Below are 24,311 nucleotides of genomic sequence, written 5' to 3'. Positions count from 1 at the left end.
TGCCAGGTCTTGACAGGGAGAACATAAGCTGGAGGTTGGTCATTTCCTTAAAAAAAAGCATAGGAAATTTATTTTCAAGATGAGATCAGTGGCTGAGTTCCGAGCCTTTTAAAGGCTTCTTGGGCCTGCACTAACAACCATTTTATTTATAACGGCGCCATTGCATTTCAAATGCATTTCCTTCCCGAAAAATATCCCGAAACGCCAAGTTCAAAAATAAACTACATTAAACTAGAACAAATACTGTATCGATTTGCATGTGCGGTCCCATTTAAAGCTGCAGCGACTTATGGAGGAATTATGCGGAATTGTATCGCTAAAGCGCAAACTGCCTTTATCTGAGTACCGGGGCGAAAAATGGTCCTGACGAAAAGCCTCTATCAATCTCCGATAGTAAGCACTATGGAATAAAAAGTTTCTGAATACCCTATTAGCCTTCTATAGCTGGCGCACGGATTTTGTCGATGTGAGTACTAGGCGGATTTCGCCGGTGAATCGAAATTCGGTTGCAGAAACACCATCTGCTGAACAGTATTAAATTAATTTTATTCGATAGTCATACGAAAACGATATTTTAATTGTATATGTCGACAGTCCACACGGTTTGACATCGAGGTGTCACCTCTAGCGAAATCATTCCTTTTTCAGTCTAAAAACACAGTTGGCAGCTCCCTGCCGGTCTAGGAATCAAGTTGGCATCTCTTTCTTACATGAACACTTAAAAAACAAAACAGATTGCAAGGCAAGCTATTGGACAATTAATTATTATTTGAAATATTCTTTCACTCTCGGTCAGAAAGCACTTGAAATTTATATTATGGACAAAGTGTCTTCTTTTATTTTCAAAAGTTACAACAGTGATGGAACTACTCGTTTGTCACGTACGATACTCACGACAGCAACGCAGCCACATTATTTTCTGCCCACCTCTAACGACTCTTCTTCTTTCCTTTTCTTTTCGCTGCGTTTCCTGCGCGACGACAACACGTGCCTAGTTTCGTGATTTCGGCAATTTTGCATAGTTTTTGCATTATCAGGATTATCTTTTCAAGATGGTAAGCGATCTCCGAACTCGCCGAACGTCCGCGCTGAACATGGCCGAAATCGAGAGCGGAAATCGTAGCATGGCTGTCTCATAGAACGGAATGTGGGGGGCGCCGTGCTCCAAGTGCGTGGCCGTTCGCTGCTCGAAGAAGTACGGTTCTAATTGCTTTCCATTTCCCGCCTGCAGGTGAACGTACCAAAACAGCGTCGCACTTTCTGCAAGAAGTGCAAGGTCCACAAGCTGCACAAGGTGACGCAGTACAAGAAGTCCAAGGAGCGCAAGGGTGCTCAGGGCAGGCGTCGTTACGACAGGAAACAGCAGGGTTTCGGAGGTCAGACCAAGCCTATCTTCAGGAAGAAGGTGAGTTCCCGCGTCCGGAAGAAGTTTACCTGCCACCATACTGTCGTAGATCAAAAGGTTTTGCCTGAAAAGTTGTCAAGATTATTGAATTTACAGGGGTTTTCTGCCGGGTTACAGAACCCTGTGCTCAAATCGCCCCTGCTGAACGATTTGTCAAACCGGCCATTGTAAATTGTAAATAACCGAAATAAGGTTAGACCTTAGACCCGACAGTCTTGGTAGCAGGTGTAGAATCTAAATGGCGCTTCGTAGAACTAAATCGCTGCGCTCGTTGAGCATTATGCTTTTTGGTGGGAAAAAACTGTGCCAGATCAAAAGTGTTGTTGCACCGGTGCGGCCGAGAAGGCAGCGTTATGTGGCATCCCCGCCCATGGCGCCCCACCTGCAGCTTCAGACAACCCTATAAATCAACGACCATTTTGTTATCTTTGCTAATCGACGTTTTTATACCATTTCAGGCCAAGACCACCAAGAAGATTGTGCTGCGTATGGAGTGCACCGAGTGCAAGTACCGCAAGCAAACTCCCCTGAAGCGTTGCAAGCACTTCGAGCTGGGCGGTGACAAGAAGCGCAAGGGACAGATGATCCAGTTCTAGGCTCCTTTAAACCGAAACTCTTTTTTGCTAACGAAGTGGTTTTAACTTGTTTTCGCGCCGCTCCATTCCGGCAAATAAAACAAAACAAACTTGTAGACGTAAGCCTTACAAAATGTTTAATTGAAGAGTGTAGCAAAAGTTGCTATATCACAAAGTGGGTTTGGTCTTCTACCAGTCGTTCACTCACGCAGTCCGTCTGCCAGGATCAGATTGGGCGTACTGGAATGAAACGTACGGTTGATGTAGGACATATGGTGCACAGCCTAAGCACACAACTTACTCCAAAATTCGTGGCTCCAGGCCTTCTGATTTCATTTTCTGCTTGACCGCCGGCGCGGGGACTCCCACTTGAACCATTTTAAAGAACTTCCTGTAGCGCAGATCATCGCAAGCACGCACTCCGACGCATTCAGGCGGATCTTCCGGTTCGGGTTGGCTGTCTGCGGATGGCACCTTAGAGTCTAGTATTGGAGCTGGTTCGTTGAGTTCCTCGGATGGCTCTGGGATCCTGGATGGTTCGTCCGCTACATGGTGTTCGGTGGGTATGGACGCCAGCTTGGCCTCCAGGATGATGAGGGCGGCCTCCGTCTTTTGTAGTTGCCGCTCCATCTCCACAAACTTTGTCTCACAGCCCAGGGCAAATTCATTTAGGAAGGTGCAAGTGCTGACGAGGAAGTGATTGACGAAGGCCAGGATGCGCTTCTGATTCAGCGGCGGTATCTAGAAAAATAACTTGGTGAAAGGATACACTATCCCTAGTAGAATCCCATTTACCTGTGTTTTATCCACATCTCCCGTAATTACTGAAGTTGCATCCATATTCTTTTTGTGTTTTTTTACCAGCCTTATTTTTCGCAGCTTTCAGGGTTGCCAGGTTTCTACCGTTGTAATGTTAAGTATTTTTTGTTACCGTGAACTTATACATAGATTGAGGTATTTTCCGCAAAACTCAAAACGGTTAACTGTGCGCCGAGTTTGAACAAGGGTCTATGCCATTTTCAAAATAACAAACATATGTTAAGTTATTACCTGTGATTACCTTAGTCACGGATATCAGTTTGCCAACTCATTTTAAATTAGGCCTAACTCTCTCTTATATAAAGCTGTCCATATAGTACGTAATCCTAATTTTACTTATTTTTGATATCTTCCTTAATGTAAATAGTTTTTCGATGATAAACATTAACTTCTTTAACAGCCTTAATTATTCGGCTGACACCTTTCCACTATGTGGTTGCGTAATATATGGACACTGTCCATTGGACAGCCCCCAATAAATTAAATTATGGGCAATATCCGAGTAATATTAATTATTTTTAAAAAAAATATAAATATAAAGTAAATATATTTAAACGGTTCAAATTGGAGTTAAAACTTGTTCTTCAAAATATAGCATTTTTTAATGCTTATACTATGCAGTGAATATTTAAATATATTTAGTTTTCTCAAAATATCTTCAGAAAATAATTCTTACTCCAATGGAAAATTGAATTATTACAAACTCACCTAAATAATCTCTCACGAAACCATTTAAACTACAGTCATAGTTTGGTTTTTAATATTTTATTTATCCACTTTATTATATCTTAACATGAAATGTGTGAATGGTATTTTTTGAGTATTATGTACGTTCTCTTCAATTTGTTATAAAAGTATCGTCCAGTTAATATGCTTTTTTGTTTTTTACTTTTTATATATGTATGTATAAACTTATGTGCTGGGTGTTCCTTTAGGACCTGGGACCTTTCCTATATGCTCAAATCTACAATGAACTTTTATTTCGACTTAGTTAAGTAATGCTTATCGTGCCCCTCGCGGCTGCACTTTTGCTGCTTAAGTATTAGTTGAATGCCAAATCGGAATCTAAATTTTGTATTTGTTACAACTTTCTAGTTCGTGTCTTACATGCAGGAGAATTGCAATACTTTTTGTTTGCATATACATAATATTGGAGAATATCTTTCGGATTCTCATTCTTTGTCAAACAAAACGCATGCGTGCAGCTTGTGTTTAACGGCAATTTACGGCAGTGGATTTTTAACGGTTGGAAACGAAAATGCTTTCATGTTGTGCGGCGTAATTCTCAGATTTAAGAAATCAAAAGGCTGCCAGCAGCGAAAACTTTTCCAAGTGAAAAGGCAACAGCTTCTTGGCGCTTAAATGGTCTTTTGGTGTTTCTGTTCTGTACTTTTAAGTAAAAGTTATTCATTTTTGCAAACGTTGCAAACGAGAGCCAGCTTGTCTACAACGTTCTCATCAATTCAATGGTCCTGTTGGAGGATCTTGGAAATCAAAATGCAGACGCAAATCACACGACTTCTTTTTGTAAAACTTTATTTAAAATAAAAATACATGGTAATAAAAAATCAAAAATTTACAGTTAAAATTAGAAATCAATAGATTTATGTATATGTAAATGTATAAATCTGCTATATATTTGCGAGTGATTGCTTGATGGGCAACCACTCCTATTAATATTACCATTATCATCGGCTCATCAGAGTTTCGGATCACTGAGGGATCCAAAAGGTGAATCGGGTTCTTGATTGTAACAACTAAGGAGTAAATTAAAATACGTAATTAAAATAATAGAGGATTTGCTTGGTGTACACAGATCGCAATCGTTTTTGATTCTTTTTCATCGGTTTCGAATATCAAGTTTAAGGTTTAAAAGTGTGTGGAGAGTGTCGGTGAAAGGCTTCACGTAATAATTACAATAATTGGTAATACTAAAACTAATATTGAGTTGCTCGGCTTTCACGTTCAAGTCACATATCTAAATTTGATCATTCAACGTGGATTTTCTTGGTTAAATTTACGAGTACGCATCCATGGTAAGCGAATCTAATTTATATTCAACTACGAAATCCATTGGATCAGCGATTGGCGCCAACATTTTGTTTGTTTCATTCGTTTAATACTAGGCATAAATTAAATAAATAGCTTAGCATACATTTTATAGCTTGCCTGCAATTATTATTTATATCTCATCTTCACATGGTCGTGGTTTATCAAGCATTGCGTACTCCCTTGGTAATGACAATAGAAATTATAGAAGCATTCTGCATGTACTAATTTGTAAGGTTTCGTTTCACATCCAGTTAATGTGGTTGCGTTTTCGACTCGCTACTTGACATAAACATAAACCCGCCTTCATCCTAGTCTCACCTCGACTGTCCTCTAATTAAAGTTAATTTACAATTTCCTCGCTCTTTCGCTAATATGGGGTCGGGTTATATTGTTGGTTATGTGTATATGCTTTGCTTAGTCTACAGAATTTGATCGTCTACATCGTTACGTAAATGTTTCACCACACTTTCCTCCAACTGCAGGGCGCACTTATTCGCTCTGCAGGGAAGGAAACGTGTCCTGGCACTTGCACAGCGAGAGTGCCTATGAACATATGAGGGCAGACGATCCATTCTCAAGTTTTGCCATGGGCGTAGAATAAGTATATATATATATGTTTTTTTGTATGTATATAAAATGTACAGGAAGTCCGACTGATTTATAGGCAAACTCGTGTTATCGAACAATCGCTGTGCAAGTGCTATTAAGACTAAAACCGAAGAGGGTCGATCTTGAGTTCATTCCTTACTTTGGGAGATTCACAACAAGATCAAACTCTTTCATTGCTAGGGTGTTATTTTTTAACAAATACATAATGTTTGTGTTGCACTTAGTTGTGGTTATATGCCGTATTATGCATTGCTTTAGAATTACGTTCCTAGATTACGCGACTCTCGTCTGTTACTTGACTCTGTTGCTCTTCTCGAAATGCCGTTTCACATTTTGAATTTATTTTTTGTTACTTTATAGCATTTGTTTTTAATGTTGGTTTTTGTTTGTGGTTTCTTTCCTCTCTTATTGTTGTATGCGTAATTGGTTGTTCTTCTCGGTTGAAGTATAATTAAATTTTAATGTATAGTATATTTATAATGTATGTATAAATATTTAACTCGAACTCGCAATCGCTTAGCTGTGAGCTGCTGGCTGTGGCATCTGCTTCTGCACTCTGGATACCGAATTCTGAATTCGTTCGATCCGACGTGGCCAGGGAGGGTGTGGTCTTTCTTAGACAAAAACCTTGGCGAGGCCGTCGGCCCCGGCACTAGCGATGTACGGCTTAGTGGCATGAAAAGCCACATCGAATATGCTCTCGTCGAACTTCTTACGGTGTGCCGTGATCTCCTGCACGCACGTCTTATTGTCCAGGTTCCACAGCCGTATCGAGCAGTCGTGCGAGCCGGAAAGCAAATACAGACCATGTGCATCAACGGCCAGCGAGGTGACCGGCTCTAAATGCGCCACCATTGAGTGTACCAGTGTGCCGGAGGTGTTGTCCCAGAAGCGGATGTGACGGTCCTCGTGCGCGGTGATCGTGATGGGGAGCGTAGGGTGCGACACCACCTTGTTAATAAACTTCCCCGTGTTGCCGGACATCTCCTGCGCCGCCTCCAGCCGCACCACCTGCTTGCCCGTCTCCGTGTCGTACACAATGCAGTGGGCACTGTTATACGCAACCACAATATGGTCCACCTCGTTGCGCACAAAGTCCACTGAGGAGGGCGCACCCTCCGCCTCGGAGGCCGTGTAGGTGCGCAGCAGCGGCTCTTTGTTGTAGGGCGACCACAGTTTAACCGTTCCGTCCGCCGAGCATGACACAATGTTGCTCTGCATGGTGGTAAGGCCCCACACGGCGTCCGTGTGCCCCTCGAGCGTGCCGGAGTGCACGTTCGGATCGTAGCAATCGTACGGATCGATGTTCGGCGACGGCAACTGCCAGCACTCAATGTTGCCGTCCAGGCCGCCCGAGTAGCACGTCTCCCCGCTGGAAGACATTCCCAGGCACAGAACGGGACCCGTGTGGGCCCGGAAAGTATACAACGGCTCCACATCCAAGCTGGCTGACTTCTTAGCCTGCACCGTTTTTTGCAGATTCCAAAGCTTCAATGTGTGATCCTCGGAGGCGGTAATCAGCACCGGCTCTTCAGGGTGAAAAATAAGTGAACGCACTCCGTCAAAGTGCGAGCGAAGCGTGTACTTGGCGTTCCAGGTCTTGCGGTAACCAGCACCGCCGGCACTGCCGCCCGTTCCATCCTTGGAGTTTGCATCGTAGGCTCCATCAGATTCGTTATTCACCGTTAGCTGGGCCAGCTCGCCCAGTCCCAAGGAGCCGTCTACCTCTGTGGGAAGATTAAAAAATATTGTAAGTACATATACCACATTGCGGTGTCCAACGCCGGAAGGAGTACCACAAAAAATAATCATACTAAACCATTTATTTTTGAACGTGAACGTATTTTTAAAACGGAACAATTGAATTTAACAAATCTCAAACTTTTATCACTTTAAGAACTCTTTTAGACAAAATTGTATTAATTTATTATTTACTTTTAGCATTTTGTAACCCAATTTAATCAATTTGTATAAAGTAATTCAATCTAAACAATATTTTATTTTTTTTATAATTATAATTATTAGGGTTTTCGAATTTAACCCCAGTTTGGATTTTAAAATCTGAAAGTTTTATCAACAAGAGTAGATCCCCATTTCGAGTTCCTCTAGTTTTGCTCGCGTTGTATTTTCCGTGTTGTACTGTGGTATTTAACTACCTAAATACAAAAAGGACAGCACAAAATCAAAGTTATAGTTCGAATGTTTTAAAAAAAGTTAATAAACTAAAATAGTATCTGTGATTTTCCTTTTACGTGGTACCCCTTTGAGGGTTAGGTGGATCTTGTTTTTATTCTAGGCAGAAGCATGTAAGATCTGTTGAAAAGCACCTTCGGTCATGAGATTCATATCGTTCAATAGCTGCTCTCCCACATCGGCCTCAAGATCTACGAGCGTAGAAGATAGAGTTGCCAAAGAAACAGAAGCAGAAACAAAAAGCGTAAGACAAGAAGCCAGCCGTAAACTAGTATTGACTAGTAACCGAAACTAGGATTCTACATGGGATAAAAGGAGCTGGGAGCTAAACCGAATTTATTTCGTTATCGCTACGATTTGGCGAACATAAAGGCGAAAATGCGAGGCGGGCCCATGCGGGAAGAGGGCTGAAGGTTGCAGGCGGCGGGCAATGTAAGGAGGATCAGGGACAGCACCTACCCTCGGTGAGCATATCCTTGCCAGACTTGGCGCGCTTGGCCAGCTTGACGTCCGTGTCATCATTGTCGGTGGCCACCATCTCCAGGTCGTCAGATATCTCGTCGTCGTCGGACATTTCGGTGGCTCCCAGGAACTCAAAGTTCGCCATCACAGCCGCCTCGGTGTCCACGATTATTTCGTCGATCGATTGTTGCACTTTTTTAGCGGGAGTATGACGGCCTGATGTGAGCAAATTATTCAAATCTCCCAACAGGGGGTCGTAACACAATCACCTACCTTCCGTCTCCGAGGCGCGCTTGTTGCTCTCGTTCCCGTTGATGTTCGGGCTAAGGTTCTCGCCGCCGGTGCCGCCGCCGAGTCCACCGCCCAGACCTCCACCGCTGCCGTCGTGCTCAGCATTGTTGTTGAGGCCCAGGATCGAACGTACCCGATTCGAGCGCACGTCAATGATGTTGTCTGTGTAGCCGATCTCGGCCAGATACTGACGCAGCATCTGGCGACCCTGCCGCCACGTGGTGTTTGAGACACTGCTGTAGGGTACCTCCGAGTCAGTGGCCACTTCCCCGGCCAGTCCAGCGTCCTCGTTTGACGGCTTGAACTCGTTCAGCTGCGGCGGATCGGTGCCGTATTTTAACCGGTAGAACTTGGCCCGCTCCTGGCGCAGTGCGTACTCCAGCATCTTGATGCGGCGCGTCAGGTCCGATTTGAGACTTTCCAAGCACTTGCGCTCTCCTAAAAGCATTGCAATGCGAGCCTGCGAGGAAAGAAAAGATTGTAAAGTTAAAAGGATTTATAAAGATTTGAAGAAAAATGTTTATTAAGCTCATCCGGTACATATAGCAAGAGCGGATTTTCTTTTTGACCTAACAGTACTAACTTATTTTATTTAATTTACCATCTGATGTGAAGAGTCCCGAGTAATTTTAAATCACTAAGGATTAAACTATGATTCATTTAACTTTTGGAGAATTATGTAAAGATAATATTATAATCTAATCTGCTAGATCTAAAAACATAAATTGCATTTCATTTTACAAAAATTCATTTAATTGGACTAGGGCTTCTTGGCGTTGGTTAATTATATTCAAATATCTTTTTAACATAAAAAATGACAATTATTATTGATAAATAATATTTATTTAAAGTAATAACTGTCAATTAGTCATATTTTGTAAATATCTTAAAAATGAAAAGACAGCATTTTAAAATACCAGTGACCACTGTTAAAAGATTTGGATTATGTGTGTAATAAACCCCAAGTGGAAAGCATAAAAACAATTTATTATAGAAAATGAATTATTACTGCTGGTTAAAGCTTTCCCATATGGTTTGTCCCCCTTTTTCTGCCGTCGCAATCCAATTGCGTTTGTTTGTTGCGGAGCATAATTGACGCTCCGCTGCGTCAGGCCAACGAAAAACAATTAAATTCAATTAATAGAAATACAAAAGAAAAATACTACAACTGGCACAATTATCCGGAGGGGCAACAGCGGGTAAGTTGGGGTATATATCTAAGCTAGCTGTCGGTTCAATTAAACGAAATGCGTAAAAGCTGCAATGTATCCAACTTTTTCCACCCCACCCGTTCGTTCCACCCATTTCGTGTTCATTCAGCAAGCGTAGCAACAGACTGCAGTTATGATTGCGCAGTTCGCCGAGCCTTTGGAGGAAAACTCAAGGGGGTAAGGGGGAACGGATCCGAGGGGCGAGCACTGCACCTGACATAGTTGCGGTGGGGCAAGGTGCGCAAAGGAATGAAACTTTTGCTTTGGCTGCTCCCCCATTTGCACCCATCCTCGCTTTTCCGTGCCACAACTATGACGACACCCCCTGCAAAAAGAACACAATAGAGGGGAAGTGGGCGCCCACGCTCTCACATTTGAGGTCACCTGAATAGTTTTGTACTGGATATTGATATGTATATTAGGCAAATGTTTTTCTATTCGGTGATTTCTACCAAGATTGCCTATTGGGAACATGTAATATTCACGTTTCAGACAATTTCTTTTTGTCCTAAGACCCTTCAGACCCGCACATTATAACCACGCCAAATAAACACTATGCCCATTTATAATTTTTCTACCCACTGTAGATGCAAGATTTAATAAAATATATGCTTTAAAAATGACATTTGTGGAATTTCCCAAAAAACTACCAAGAAAATAAGAAAAAACCCTTTGGTCGACGGCCTTGACTATAAGATACCCATTACTCAGCTAAAAGGAGTGCGTGGAATATGGAGCAAATCGCCTGAAATTGCACACCACATCAACAACACCTAGTGTCTGTTCCTTTATTAGCTTATAGCTTTTTAGTGAATGGTCTGATTTGATAAATTTTTGGCATGTAGATGGATATTAATAATTAAAAGAAAATCCCGTTTACTCTTTTACAAACGGGTATACTTTGCTTCCGAATTAATACGACCAATGTTTCTATTATTTTGGCAGCAGTTGTTTAAAGAGAACGCATGTCTGTGGAATGAGGCATCGCAAAACCAGAACTAGCCACAATAACAATTTGCCCATGCTAATAGTAATAAAAACCCGGGAGTGCGAGCGGGAGCAACACTCTTCGCGTTGCTGATGTTAATGGAAACATGTTGTGCATTTAAATTATCGCTCAATGGCATTCCGCTTGGCTCCTTAAGCTGGCTAATTAAAACCAGCGCTAACATTGCGGATATTCGGAATAGATGGGCGATGGAGCCAAAAGGGCCAGGTAACACACGCCAACGCCTTTAAGCAGAAGGCTCTTCACAAAGTGCTCTGCGACATGCAACTAGTTTTTATTCGCCGGGTATCCGCAATTAGAAATTACGAATGTCATGACAAATGCGCATTTGTAAGTTAATTGCCCAGAAAGGCCTGAAGATTTTGATTTACAATTCTCAGGAACGCATATTAACAAAAGAAGAGGGGAGCTTAGAATTATTCATTGCATAATACTGTAGGGAAATGCCTATACTGTACACATGGGCGTATAAATAGAATTATTAATATGACAAGTGCCAGCGGCGTTGGTTTTTCTAATCTGTAAATGCATTCGCACACAATTGCGATGGTAAAATGATTGAAAATATATTAGCAGCTGTCGCGTAATTTTTGCTTACAGTGCTGGCAGAATGATTTGGATTAAATCCTACAAAACATTTATCTTACAGTTTACCACCTATTGGTTTGTGGAAGGAATATAACCAAGAATATGAAGAAGTATAGACAGAAAATATTAAAAACTGTTTTCGGAAGTGGAACTAGAAATAAACCAATATAATCATATACAACCCACACATATTACTGGAAATAATTTTAAAAACAATTTTTCAACATGGTCAAGATGTAAACCAAGAGTAGAAGACCGTTTTAAACTTCGCTACTTGAAAAGCGGGTATAAAAGTCAACAAAACTACTTCGTAGAAAAATAGGATATGACCACTGTGCAAGTTAATTGCCTGACAGAAGCGACAGCAGGAAAAGCCGGCCGAGTAGGAAGTGGAAGTGGATACATTCATGGGAAGACCGGGGAAACTAAGATTCATCGAGACAAGGACGTTGCATTCGCAGCAGTCGACACTGACACACAAAGAGATGTGAAATATAAATAGATGCAGGCAGGGAACGATTCCACGACTGGTGTAACAGACCCAGCTAAGATGGCGTCGCCTCTGCCCACCCGAACCAGGTTCATTTTAGCCAAAACGCCAAACAAGGCGAACAGGTTCATAAATCGCGGCGACAAATGTGCGTTGTTAACCCGTTTTTTTTTCTTTTAGCCATGCCATTTTCCATACGATGCAAAGCAGGGAGAGAGATTTGAATGTCACGTTGCATTTAGACCGTAACGGATTGTTAGCAGGGGGTGGTGGAGTGCCTTGGTATCGATACCGGTCGTTATCTGGCCCGTTGACAGGTGAAAGCGATAGGGCGTGGGACGACATTGACACTGACGACGAAGGGAGGGAGCATCATCTCCGTTGATGAGGTAAAATCATCCTGCCGGTGGCTACACGCTTTTTTCGGTGTTAAAGGCTTTTGGGGTATCGTTTGCCGTCTGCGACAAACAGAGCATGAATTCGATTACGGCAATTGCTCAACTCGATTCGCTTGCATGCAGACAGCCAACCCGGGTGCTCCTCCTGGCCGTTTTCCTTGCATGTTCATAAATTAGCGCCTCGAAAAATCATTGAAATGGAAAGTGTGCTCTTGCTGTCGATAAACAAGGACCTTTAACCCTCTGACTGCCTTTAAAAACGGGCTTGCCAAATTGCCCTTGTAGTGGCGCTATCGTATGTAGTATTTAGGTTTATTTTGGGAAATATATTGTGTTATTTCCGATCGATTCCCTGCTACGAGTGAGCCATGTTCCTGACTTAGTCAATAGTGAAATATAAGCTGTTATGATTTGTTGCTGAAAATTAGAGTAACAAAGAAAACTTAATTCCATATTTAAAGTAAAAGGGACAATAGTTAAAGATAATTTTTAGCTAACCAAAAAAAAAATACAACAACATAACAAAAATAAAATATTTAAAAGATTCGACTCACCTGCAACTCGGCCCTGTCCACGTCCCACTGTGATCGCTCCAGCTCGAAACGCGACCACTCGTGCTGGATAAAGTGCAAGATGCCTGGTATTGTGTACTGGGGCGTGGTGGCCTGCTGGTTGTTTGGTCCGCCGCCGACCATCCCGTTGCCGCCGTCGTCGCCGCCCACATTGCCCATTCCGCCGCCGCCGACTAGGCCGCCCACATTGGCGTTCTGTCCACCAGCGTTCAGACCGCTGATGCTCAGACCGCCACTGCCGCCGCCGCCCAAACTGTTGGACAGGACGCCGCCGATCGAGGAGTTGGCACCGCCCACTCCGCCGCCTCCGCCTAGGACGCCGGCTCCTGTCGCTCCGCCAACCGGCTTGTTGTTGATGCCAGCGGTGGCTCCCGAGTTGGTGCCCATTGGTTCACGTCGCTCTCAGTGGCTGTGCTGTCTGCCGGGTGTTGTAGCTGCTCCTGATCCTGTTCCCGCTGCTCCTGATCCCGCTAATCTTCGCTTGCCAGCTGTCTGCCCTCGGGTGCCCAGTGCAAAGTCCTTTGTTTTCCTTCGCTCTCTCGAACTTGTTTGCTCACTGGTCTTACGGTTGGTCCTGTTTCGTTTATTTTTTTTTTTGGTTTTGGAAAGAAAAGCAAAGTTCCGTACATGAGACAAATGAGGTCATTGAATTTTCCGAAAAAGGGGGAGGAGGGGAGGTGGCAGTCACAGGACACTCGCTGGCTGCCTTCCTCTCGCTCGCACCCTCTTTATATACTACTACTACGCTCTCTCGCACCGGAACCGCCCCCACCCCCGCCCCCGCTCTTCCTCTCGCGCTCTCACTCGCAACTCTCTTTACGGTACACGCGACTCTTCTTTACTCTCTAGTGTTGCCAACGGCGTTCGGAAAAGTGTAAGTTATAGCACAAAAAGCCGTGAAACAGCTGATGTAACGCAGGAGTTTTGAGTTTAAACAATTTTAGTTGCTGTAACTGTTATATTCCACACTTTCCACTGGCAAAAATTTGTACGAAAATTGAACTGACACACACGCACACTCACCCAATCGCAGGGAAATTTGAATGGAAACTCACACACGCACACGGCGGGGATTTCGATGGGGTTCTTACTTCTCTTTTTTGTTAATTATTGTAACTTTTTCTAGCTGTCCAGCTTAACCTTGTATTGCGTATTTGCTTTTCGCTTCTGGACAGCCGCTGCCAATGAACTCGAACCTTATTTGATAGCTACTGCTCGTTTACTTGACAATTTTGTTTACTATTTACAGCTTTTTCCAAGGAAACGTTGTTGCCCGATTCACCGTATTGTGTGCGAGGAGCAAACCAATATCGAGGTGGAAGGGGAAGGGAGCGGAAAGCGGGCAATTAGATAAGTCCGTAATTCGGTGCATAATTGCGACCGTTTGCAATTACTAATTAATTAAGGCGAAGAACGCTGGGGCGATGCACACAAAAAGTCGATTCGATTCGGCCGCACATCAGAATGTTTGGCCTGGAACTCTGAAATAACACACAGCGCCCGCACAGTATTCGCCTCGCTCGCACTCGCGCACCTGCCGTCCCGTCTGGGCCATCATGTATGGCCGTCTCGTTCTGCGAGTCTATATACAAAGAAAAACACACACACTGGCACAAACGTACGCATACGCCACAGTCGAGTTAATTTCACTTTGCTGAATTCGGCGTGTGTTGTTTCTCGCTTTTTGGCCGCTTTAGCGGTGTAATCCTGCTTACTTTGCGCTTTATTGCACCGCTTGGCTGTATTTCGCAATTTTCCTCTTGATTTTCATTGGTATTCACGCGTAATGTAATTCATAGAGCTGGAACTAAAATCGATGTTTATGCATGGTATCGAGTTTTGACAACATCGATGAGATATCGAGTAATCGAATAGGCAAGGGACTAAGACTGTTATCGAATACACCCTTCTGGTTAGCGAAGACACATTCGTGATTGCAAATGCACATACGTATGTACTCTGACGTAAAGCATCCTACCCACATCGACAACCGTCCGTTGACTACACAAAGTCCGAAATTGAAGATTTTTAAGAAATACACATTTTATGTTTCATATCCTTTTCTTAAAACCATGTCATTATGCACGATATATCGATATTGTGTTATCGAAGTGATAGAGATGGTACATTCAGTCACAAGAGATTCTAAGCGAACAGATTGTAGAACACGAAATAAAACAAAAAAGTTTAAGATAATTGTTTAGATTAGCGGACTTTAACCCAAAAATCAAGAAAAATAAATTATCCTCGATTGAACTCGATTTTTTAAGAATTTACAGGGGGGCTTGCTACACAAATAAATATAGGTTTTGCTTTCATTTTCAAAATAACGAACATCAAAAAAAATCGAGAAACTAAGTAATTGCTTTTTATGTACCTACGAACCACATCCGGTGTGGATAGCATAATTTAAAAAATTAACCTGACCACGAACGACATAGTTTGTCTGTCTGGCGCCCACATAGTTAAAGATTTTTTAAAAGTGTAAGTTGCATTTTTTTTTGTTCATCTATATGATGTTCGGGGAACTTGATGGTCAGGTTAATGACTAAGAAATTGGCTAAATTAAGTTAAAGTTTAACAACGGCCCTAAGGTCAAATCGACAAATTTAAAAAAACTTAAATCAATAACTACTGCAGTTATCGTACCATTTTGCTAAGCCACTTGAAAAAAAAACCGTATTTTCCATTTCTAAACACATAATTAAACTAACACCGGATAAACATTGGCGGGCAAGTTTATTTTCTTAAATAGTAGACCTTTACGAGAGTATTATTGAAATCACCAAAACTAGATAAATCTGTCGGTGTCACAAAATAAATATTTCAAAAAGAATACAAATGTTTGTTTATTTTTTATTAAATAAAAGTAAAAGTTAATACTTAATACAAACTTTAACTTATTATCAGGTTAAAAAGGGATGGCCCCTAATTAAAATTTTATTAGTAAATTTTTAAAACTTGAAGGAGTATGTAAGCTTCCGTTCCAGAAAGTTTCGAAATATTGATATTTTTATTTTATTTGTATTTATTTTCCAAGTTCCTTATTAAACTCGCATTCCGTACCCTGTCATATATGCAACAACCTTTTTAACCTACTGTACTCCTTCAGAATTACACGGCCATTCGTTGGATGGTTTCCATGACTGTACATTTATTCCGGTTAGACATTAAATTACATCTTAACTACAAACTAACAGTGATACGAACATGAACACGACAAATGCTTAGCTACGACTGGGCCAGATTGTTTGGCGGGTATTATAAATCATTTGCCAGTGCCTTTATGCCTTTTGATCGAAACATTTGAATCTTGGGGTCACATCCCTTACAAGAACTCTTCGCACCAGTCGTTGAGGCAGTTGTAGCAATCGGACGCCTGCTTGGAGCTCGCGTGGCACACCTCCTTCATCCAGTCCTTGAACAGTTCCTCGTCCTTCTTCAGTACCAGGAACTGGCCCAAGACTGTGTAGGCCTGCGGTAAAGGTATTTTAGTAAAGGCGATCATTGTAAACACTCCGCATTGTTTATTTGCGCACATGGCGTCATCGTATTTACACACGCACCTTGTCGAATCCAGCTTCCGCCAAGCGTCCGCCGAGGGTTTCGCCGATTCCGGCCAATTCTGTCACCGACTTGTTGCCCATTGGCTCCGCCACAAAGTTCCTGTATTTTTGCGAAGTGCCCGACATATTTGCTGCTTGTTTCCTTTGTGCGCCTTGCGAAATTCCAGTGCAAAATTTCAATGGTAAAAATTCGCGGCGTTTCTAAAAATGACGTACTAACAGTGTGACCGCGACTAGTACCTTAAGAAATACCGCACGTACCAAATAATTTTTGAAATATACCAAGCCACTGAATCCGCAGCAGTGACTCAAACCATTTGAACAAAAAAAAATGGAACACTTTGAATCTGTATGTCAGGGTCTGAAACCTGTTACATATTTTCCGACGAATACAATATACCCTTTTAATGTAAGAGTAAAGTGTATAACTAGTTTTACCTTACGAAATATTTATTTTAATTACATACAATTGTATGTATCTATCCTAGGACTCGATCCCGAGACCTCAAGTAGTAGAAGTATTTCGTTGTTAAATCTATCCTGTTACTCTTAGAGTAAAAGGGTATTCTAGATTCGTCGAAAAATATGTAGAAGGAAGCTGTTCCGACCCTATAAAGTATATATGTATGTATATTCTCACTAGCCGACTCCATCTAGCCATGTCCGTATGAACACTGAGATCTCGGAAACTATAAGAGCTAGAATGTTGGGACTTGGCGTGCAGATTCTAGAGATTCCTGCGCAGCGCATGTTTGTTTCAGAAGAGTGTCACGCCCACTCTAACGCCAACAATCGCCCATAACGCTAAAACTCGTCTAGCGCCCACATTTTTTATTTTTTTTTTCGAAAAATGTAAAAACGATTTTGTTTCGTTTATCAATATGCAACTACATGCCAAAAATTGGCCGGGCCATTTATTTAATAGTTATAAGCAAATAAAACGTGCAATCTTGGGAACAGACGCTTTGCTACTTGTATGCTCCCAGTGAACTTAGCTGAGTAACGGGTATCTAATAGTCGATGGCATCGACTACAGCGTTCTCTCTTATTTTAAAATGCGTTTTTGGGTGTTATGAATGATTAGGTCGTGCTTAAACTTAGGATGACTTTTTTGAGTGTTCTATATAGGATAGGAATGGTCTGACTGAGATCTGACTGAAGTTATAATCATGCAAGCCCTTCTTGGCAAAAACACAGCACTCAACAAGGAAGAACGCTATACCTCGACTATTAGATACCCGTTACTCAATTAAAGGACCAAAGGGAAATGGAGATATGCAAGCAGCAAAGCGAGATTGAAATGCGCCACCTACCGGCGGTAGACAGATTTAAGCGTTATGGGCGTTAGAGTGGGCGTGGCAAATTTTTTTTTGGATCAATCGATAGTTATTGACGGGACCAATACATTTCAGTTAAAATTTTTGTCTAGCATACAAATTGTGGGCGCCACAGGTTTGGGTGGCTGGTGGGCGTTAGAGTGGGCGTTGCATATTCGCGTAACAAACATGCGCTGCGTACAAGGCTACGGAATCTAAATTTGAGATCCAATTCTCTATCTTTGATAGTTTCCGAGATATCGACGTTAATAGTTACGATTTTTTGAAGTTTGTGGGCGGTTTGTGGGCCTTAAAGTGGGAGTGGCAATTTTTTTTTTGGTCAATGCATAGGTATTGATGAGAGCAATACATTTCAGTTAAAATTTTTATTCTAGCATCAAAACTGTAGGAGCCACAGTTTTGGGCGGTTTGTGGGCGTTAGAGTGGGCGTGGCACTCTGCTGAAACAAACTTGCGCTGCGTAAGAAGCTCAGGAATCTGCATGCCAAATCCAAATAGTCTAGCTTTTATAGTTTCCGAGATTTTAGCGTTTATCCGGACGGACGGACAGACGGACAGGCGGACATGGCTAGATCGACTCGGCTAGTGATCCTGATCAAGAATATATATACTTTATGGGTTCGGAAACGCTTCCTTCTGCCTGTTACATACTTTCCGACGAATCTAGTATACCCTTTTACTCTATGAGTAAGGGGTATACAAATATCTGATATTTTTTTTTGTGACGCAAAGTGATTCAACATTTACTAGATAAATGACTCAATCGGCGATAATTTGAAAACGAGACTTTCCTAGAATTTTTACAATGAGTTCATGAATTTGAAGTTGTGAGCTAAAAAAGTTTAAGATATGCGCCGCACAATATGTTCCGCACTTAAACATTTCAAAATACCTTTTCTGAGCGAATGTTCACTACGAATATTGTCGTTTGCAGTGGTACGCTCTGCAAGGGTATAACAATATTTGGCTGATCAAAAATCATTTCAAAACACATACATAGATTGTTCCAGTTTGCAATAATTGAGCAATATAGATATCACCTGTAATTAGTATGCATTGAACAACTAGGCTTAACCCAATTTCACAGCGCCGTGCTTTGGACATCCAGCTGAGCACGAATGATAAGACCCTTCCGACCGAAGCTTCAACATGGGAAGCAGTCCGTCCAGAACTCCAGTCTTGATTGACACATGGCCCTGTTCCAGCTTATCAACTCCCACCGGCTCATTCGCTATAAAACCCACAATTCCGAGTCTCGTGTCACAGTAAAGTCTTATTTGCCGCAAAGATGTTGCTACTTTGCTGGCTCTGTGGCTTGGCCCTTTATTGGATGGGTGAGTTAGGGGGGATCAGATATACGGGTATCTGGCTTTGTCTCCACCGACTTCTCAGCTGACCGAGATTTGCGCACACATATTGCATTGATGCTGAGTAATTAAAACGCTCCAGGCCAAGTATTAATTGCTGGGTCGGAACCGGTTTCGAGGATTACTAATGCGTCAGCCGCCTTAATGAGCTTGAAGCTGGAAGCTGGGAGCTGGGAGCTCCGATCTGGGGCCTTGGGTCATCATTGAAGTTCGGCGTCTGAACAGTTGAAGAACGACGTTTAGCTGGTCGAGATGTCCTCGAATGCGCTGGCCTGCATCTGCAATGTGATAAATCCCTGTCGTAACGAGGTCTCCACCACATTTGTGGTTGTTCAGGTGGGGTGGCCGGACATCATTAATAGTTTCACTTATGTTATTTCTAATCTTTTATCTATTTCTATAACTAATAGTGGCTTATTACCGGCTTTGCTGCCCTCGCCCAGGTGGTGCGACCCGTGCTCCTGCTCTGTAAAGCGGTATCAAATTGGTAAAGTTATTTTATTAATTGGGGAATCCCCGTCTTTTCTTTTAGTTGGCATTCGTGGCGAGGTGGCTCTAAACCAGGAGGATTACAATAAGACCTGGATTTATATGCCCAATGGACAGGGTAAGCCGGAGGTGGCCTACCTGGTGGAACCTCCGCCCGAAAACCGTATCAACCTTCCCCAGCTCATCAAGTTTGAACTCTATGGGAGGTGAGTGGTAAATATTTTGTAGTTTTCAATGTAATCTACATTTTTGAAACGTGAGGCTATATGTCAATTTTCTTATTATAACCTGGCCGAAGTTCGTTTCCATTTTATGTTTTGAACAAATGTACCCGCGAGTTTGACGTTTCTGACAAATTTTTTCCTTTATCCACTCTTCCAGGGATTCCAGTTCTAGCGCAGATTTCTGGATTGATGAAAACAATTTTGAGTTTCCACAACGCCACAAGCGAGACACTTGGCAGGAGATGGCCGAAAAGTTTAATCCGGACCTGGACACAAAGATCCTCGTCCACGGCTGGAAGTCCAGCACCATGAGCAACTCGATCCAATCGATTCGCGGAGCTTATATCGAACGGGGCCAGGTGAACGTTTTTGCCATCAACTGGAAGGATCAGGCGGATAATATTTACTACCTGACTCCGGCTCGATACACAGTGCAAGTGGGCAGGGCGGTTGCAAAGCTGATTGATCTCCTCGTGGAGGAGAAGGACGCGGATCCGAATAGGATACACCTCATAGGCCACAGTCTGGGTGCACACATAATGGGCTATGCGGGCTCCTACACCAAGTACAGGGTTAACCGCATCACTGGTCTGGATCCGGCGCGGCCTGCTTTCGAGGATTGCATCGGCCCGGAGAATCACCTGGACGATACGGACGCAAACTTTGTGGATGTTATTCACAGTTGTGCCGGTTATCTGGGATTCAGAAAACCAATCGGTATGGTGGATTTTTATCCAAATGGTGGGGGACCACCGCAGCCGGGTTGCAAGGAGCTTTCACAGATTTTTAGTGAGTATTGTGTTTGGCTTCCAATTCTCTTCAATATAACAATTGCTATAAAAAGTATTCAACACCTTTACAATTTTTAGCTGGTTGCAGTCATGGACGTTCGTACGAATATTATGCAGAATCCATTAATTCACCAAAAGGCTTTTTTGGTGTTCCCTGCTCTGGACTAGATGAACTTAAGGGAAAAAACTGTACAGGCGGCAAAATCTTGATGGGGGACCCTGTTCCCCGCGACGCTCGGGGGATATTTTTTGTGAAAACGGCCAACAAACCGAGCTATGCCTTGGGAATCGATGATATATGGAGTAACTAACCATTATGCTTCCATTAAATGTCAAAAATTAATATTTATTATTATTATTACTGCAATGAATACAATATGCAACTGAAGTTATTTTGGGGTATTCGATATTTCATTGGTCTTCTGCAGATTCTACGACCGAGGTGCAATATCATAGTTTATGTAGCCATCGACATCATCTAGCTCCACGGAGTGGAACTTGACCACCATTGTGCCACGCCCAGCATAGGGGGGAGTGTGTTTGAATGTCGCTACCGCTTTTTCACCCACAGCTGTTTCTCCGATCTGAAAAACAAGATGTTGAGTTTACTGTTCACTACCCATAAAGCTAACTTTCTTTATTCAGATTCTTTTTACTCGGAAAGAGGTTTGCGTTTTAAAAAAGAATCTTTAAATAACTTTCTTTCTTCAGAACTCATACCATACTTAAAATCTATATCAACCAACCTTGAATTTCAGAGGCTGCTTGAAGCCCGGTCCATCCACGATGAACACACCGTCCTGCAATGAAATTGGGAGCGGGTTCTCTAGGATCATGGTCACTTTCATCTCCTTTTTGACCTCGATGTCATCCTCTCCAAAAATAAGTTTAATGGCCGGTTTGCGAACCCGGAAATTGTCCTGCTTGAAGTAATCGAAATCGGTGTCCTTAACCTTGGCGGCTGCTGTAATGTGAAAGGATGCGTGGGAGGACATCTTTTCGAAATACTCCTTAAAGCTGACCTCCATGCGAACGTGGTCACTGCCTCCGGGTTGCAGTTTTAAATCGAAGCACAATTCCTTGACCTCCTCTGCACCCCTTCCGGTGTACAGAACGGCATCGCAACGGATAGTTCCAGTAGCCACATGAGTTCGACTTTCGCTCTTATTGGTCAGCTTCAAGAGGACACCGAAGTCCTTCCCGATAGTGATGTCGTGGTTTAGATCCAATTCAAACTCTACATCATTAAAATCTTCATTTAGATAGTATCTGGTAAATTCATTACTGGAATGTTTTAGGGCCTCGAGCATAGTGCTTCTCTCTTCCTTGGAACGCTCTGCATATTTGTAGCTATTGGTGACGTCTTCCCTTTCCCATTTTAGGACAGCCTTAGTGCTGATATTTTTACCTATACCATCGATATTCCTGTTAATAAGCTTGATCGGATGGTTGGGGCCCATGTAGCGCCAATAAACAATATCAGCATTTACCTCCGCGAAAACAAATCCAACATCGAAGGGTGTTTGGATCTCACCATTTTTCACGGATGAAATGGGTGCGGGACCCAGTTGATAAATTTTATCGGAAGTCTCCTGCGGAGTACCATCTACCACCTGCCAGCCATCGAATTTACCATGTTTTCCATCTCCCAAGTCCGGTCGCTGCATCCACAATTCGTTCCATACATGAAAGTTCCAACATCTCTCATTACCCACATTCTTGTTATTCTCATCAAGGAAATAATCCAGGGTCAAAGAGGCTTGGGTATCATGAGCAGATGAGAAGCAGGTGATTATCCTAGCCGGTATTCCCAGACACCTGGCAATGGTAGCCAGGACACCGCCGTAGACCCAGCATTGAGCGTACTTTACCGGTTTTTTGGTTTTGTAGAATTCCTGAAGGATCTCCGTTGAACCGGTCCAGTTAAACGGTGCAACACCACCCGAGAAATCGTTTGTCCAATTTCCCACCAGGATGCCATGATCATCGATAACGTTCACCAGGGCGGACAAGGCACGGGCAACTTTCACAGGATCACCTCTGAAGGCGGGTGGGATCTTAGCCACACTTCCAAGGACACTCAAGCTGCACTCCAGCACGTATCGTTCAAACTGTCCGATTTTCCAAGCCGATTGGTGCAGGTTGTTGTAGGATCCTCTCCAGATAAGAGTGGTATCGTTCATGACGTACTCCTTCCTTTGGTCACGGTCCTCGAGATAGACCTGATCATCTGCACACCAGGGATTAAAAAGGACATAGATGGGCAGAGGAAGGGGATAGCTCTTCGAACCACCGCCCAGCAGCTTAGTGTCGATCTCCAGTTTCCACACCGCTACAGGACAATTTGATGGCGATTTGATCAGAAAAGTAACCATTTGACCTTCATGCGATACAATCCCCGCACCCCATTCCGTCGGTTCCCCCAAATTATCAATGGTCTCATGGAGCAACAGGGCATTGTGGGTTCCTTTTCCAGGACTCGAATTGGCGTCATCCGCCACGCTGATGATAAGATTGAGCTTATCCTTGCTAGGTCTGTAGTCTCGGTTGAAATTGATCCTTAGCTTGAAAGGCTCTCCTCTTCTCACGATCAGGGCTTCCTTTTCAGTTGCCGAGTAGAAGTGACTAGTGTGGTGATTATCATGGTTGTCGTCCAGGCAGAGATCTACTTTCTCAACGCTCAGAACCTCTGAGCTCGTGACATCTGTTCGTTCAAAAAAGTTATTGTATTAATCTAACTGTATACAAATAAAACAAGAAAGAACGCTATAGTCGAGTACCTCGACTATTAGATATCCGTTACTCAGCTAAAGGGAAATGAAAATATGCAAGCAGCAAAGCGAGATTGAAATGCACCACCTACCCGCGATCTCAATATATGGTTATGTGGGCGGTAGACAGACTTAAGCGTTATGGGCGTTAGAGTGGGCGTGTCAAATTTTTTTTTGGGTCAATAGATTGGTATTGACGAGACTAATACATTTCAGTTAAAATTTTTTACCTAGTACGAAAATTGTGGGCACCACAGGTCTGGGCGGTTTGTGGGCGTTAGAGTGGGCGTGGTATATTCGCGTAACAAACTTGCGCTGCGTACAAGGCTACGGAATCTAAATCTGAAATCCCAATTCTCTATCTTTGATAGTTTTTGAGATATCCGCGTTCATATTTACGATTTGTTGAAGTGGGCGTGACAAACTTTCTTTTGGGTCAATCGATAAGTATTGATGAGAATAACACATTTCAGTTAAAATTTGTATTCTGGCATTAAAACTGTAGGAGCCACAGTTTTGGGCGGCTTGCGCTGAGATCACAGCGCTCACTAGCTAGGTCGAATCGGCTAGTAATCCTAAAATACAATATACCCTATTATTCTACGAATAACGAGTATATATATATATTCGCTGCGTTGGAAGCTTATGACTGAAATTATAACACCCTCTGCTAAGGTATTATAAAACTTGTACTCAATGGTAATCAAATTTGAATTATTCACGAACTTTTATAAGACGCCTAACTTTTCAATATGTAAAGTGGTTTATCTTTTTTTAAACTAGATATACCTTCATGATCTGATGAAGGTCGAGTGCTAAGGAAAGGATTTTCCCATACGTTCAGCCAATTGCGCATTTTAAGATACTGGGTAATAGAATTTGTTTTAAGAAAAGAACCGATCTAAACAATTGCGAAACAAGGACACTAGTAGATACTACGTTTTAAAAAATATTTCGACTTTTGATGCGAACAACCCGAAGCTTTGATCAGAACTGGGTTTTAAAACATTTCATTGCGCACTTATATTAAAAAACGCGAATCGAAAAACTCTTATGAATAATGGACACATTATTGAAAAACACATATTATTCA

General features: G+C 42.5%; 6 protein-coding genes across 14 annotated transcripts; 2 read left to right on the top strand and 4 right to left on the bottom strand.

Moving 5' to 3' along the window:
* The first annotated feature begins 900 nt into the window (after positions 1-900).
* On the top strand, positions 901-2,103 carry LOC119548356 (60S ribosomal protein L44). The gene is made up of 3 exons (XM_037855571.1): positions 901-1,055; positions 1,232-1,405; positions 1,864-2,103. Exons 1-3 carry the CDS (start codon positions 1,053-1,055, stop codon positions 1,999-2,001), a joined length of 315 nt encoding a protein of 104 aa, XP_037711499.1. The 5' UTR covers positions 901-1,052; the 3' UTR covers positions 2,002-2,103.
* On the bottom strand, positions 2,092-2,885 carry LOC119548355 (WASH complex subunit 3). Its single transcript, XM_037855570.1, has 3 exons — positions 2,776-2,885; positions 2,282-2,721; positions 2,092-2,220 (listed from the first exon to the last, which is right to left on the bottom strand). Exons 1-3 carry the CDS (start codon positions 2,818-2,820, stop codon positions 2,181-2,183), a joined length of 525 nt encoding a protein of 174 aa, XP_037711498.1. The 5' UTR covers positions 2,821-2,885; the 3' UTR covers positions 2,092-2,180.
* A 1,433-nt stretch (positions 2,886-4,318) lies between these two features.
* On the bottom strand, positions 4,319-14,543 carry LOC119545975 (striatin-3). Of its 7 annotated transcripts, none has more exons than XM_037851946.1 (6): positions 14,390-14,543; positions 12,657-13,248; positions 8,389-8,866; positions 8,113-8,331; positions 7,788-7,844; positions 4,319-7,187 (listed from the first exon to the last, which is right to left on the bottom strand). In XM_037851946.1, exons 2-6 carry the CDS (start codon positions 13,059-13,061, stop codon positions 6,076-6,078), a joined length of 2,271 nt encoding a protein of 756 aa, XP_037707874.1. In that variant the 5' UTR covers positions 13,062-13,248; positions 14,390-14,543; the 3' UTR covers positions 4,319-6,075. The 7 variants fall into 7 exon arrangements, with proteins under 7 accessions (XP_037707874.1, XP_037707878.1, XP_037707876.1 ...); XM_037851950.1 differs by having other exon boundaries at positions 8,113-8,307; XM_037851948.1 differs by lacking the exon at positions 14,390-14,543 and adding an exon at positions 14,069-14,179.
* Positions 10,669-20,758, top strand: LOC119545977 (inactive pancreatic lipase-related protein 1). Of its 3 annotated transcripts, XM_037851955.1 has the most exons (5): positions 19,158-19,279; positions 19,354-19,411; positions 19,476-19,638; positions 19,814-20,445; positions 20,526-20,758. In XM_037851955.1, the coding sequence occupies exons 1-5, from the start codon at positions 19,196-19,198 to the stop codon at positions 20,756-20,758; spliced, it is 1,170 nt and encodes a 389-aa protein (XP_037707883.1). In that variant the 5' UTR covers positions 19,158-19,195. The 3 variants fall into 3 exon arrangements, with proteins under 3 accessions (XP_037707881.1, XP_037707882.1, XP_037707883.1); XM_037851953.1 differs by lacking the exons at positions 19,158-19,279; positions 19,354-19,411 and adding an exon at positions 10,669-10,833; XM_037851954.1 differs by lacking the exons at positions 19,158-19,279; positions 19,354-19,411 and adding an exon at positions 18,783-18,910.
* LOC119545979 (barrier-to-autointegration factor) lies at positions 15,800-16,471 on the bottom strand. Its single transcript, XM_037851956.1, has 2 exons — positions 16,241-16,471; positions 15,800-16,149 (listed from the first exon to the last, which is right to left on the bottom strand). Exons 1-2 carry the CDS (start codon positions 16,364-16,366, stop codon positions 16,003-16,005), a joined length of 273 nt encoding a protein of 90 aa, XP_037707884.1. The 5' UTR covers positions 16,367-16,471; the 3' UTR covers positions 15,800-16,002.
* Positions 20,759-20,878: 120 nt separating the features above from the next.
* Positions 20,879-24,074, bottom strand: LOC119546089 (annulin-like). Its single transcript, XM_037852169.1, has 3 exons — positions 24,008-24,074; positions 21,194-23,151; positions 20,879-21,031 (listed from the first exon to the last, which is right to left on the bottom strand). Exons 1-3 carry the CDS (start codon positions 24,072-24,074, stop codon positions 20,879-20,881), a joined length of 2,178 nt encoding a protein of 725 aa, XP_037708097.1.
* Between the last annotated feature and the right edge of the window lie 237 nt (positions 24,075-24,311).

This window comes from Drosophila subpulchrella, chromosome 2L (assembly GCF_014743375.2).
Source record: "Drosophila subpulchrella strain 33 F10 #4 breed RU33 chromosome 2L, RU_Dsub_v1.1 Primary Assembly, whole genome shotgun sequence".
NCBI lineage: Eukaryota > Metazoa > Arthropoda > Insecta > Diptera > Drosophilidae > Drosophila > Drosophila subpulchrella.
This window is presented reverse-complemented; position numbering and strand designations above follow the sequence as displayed.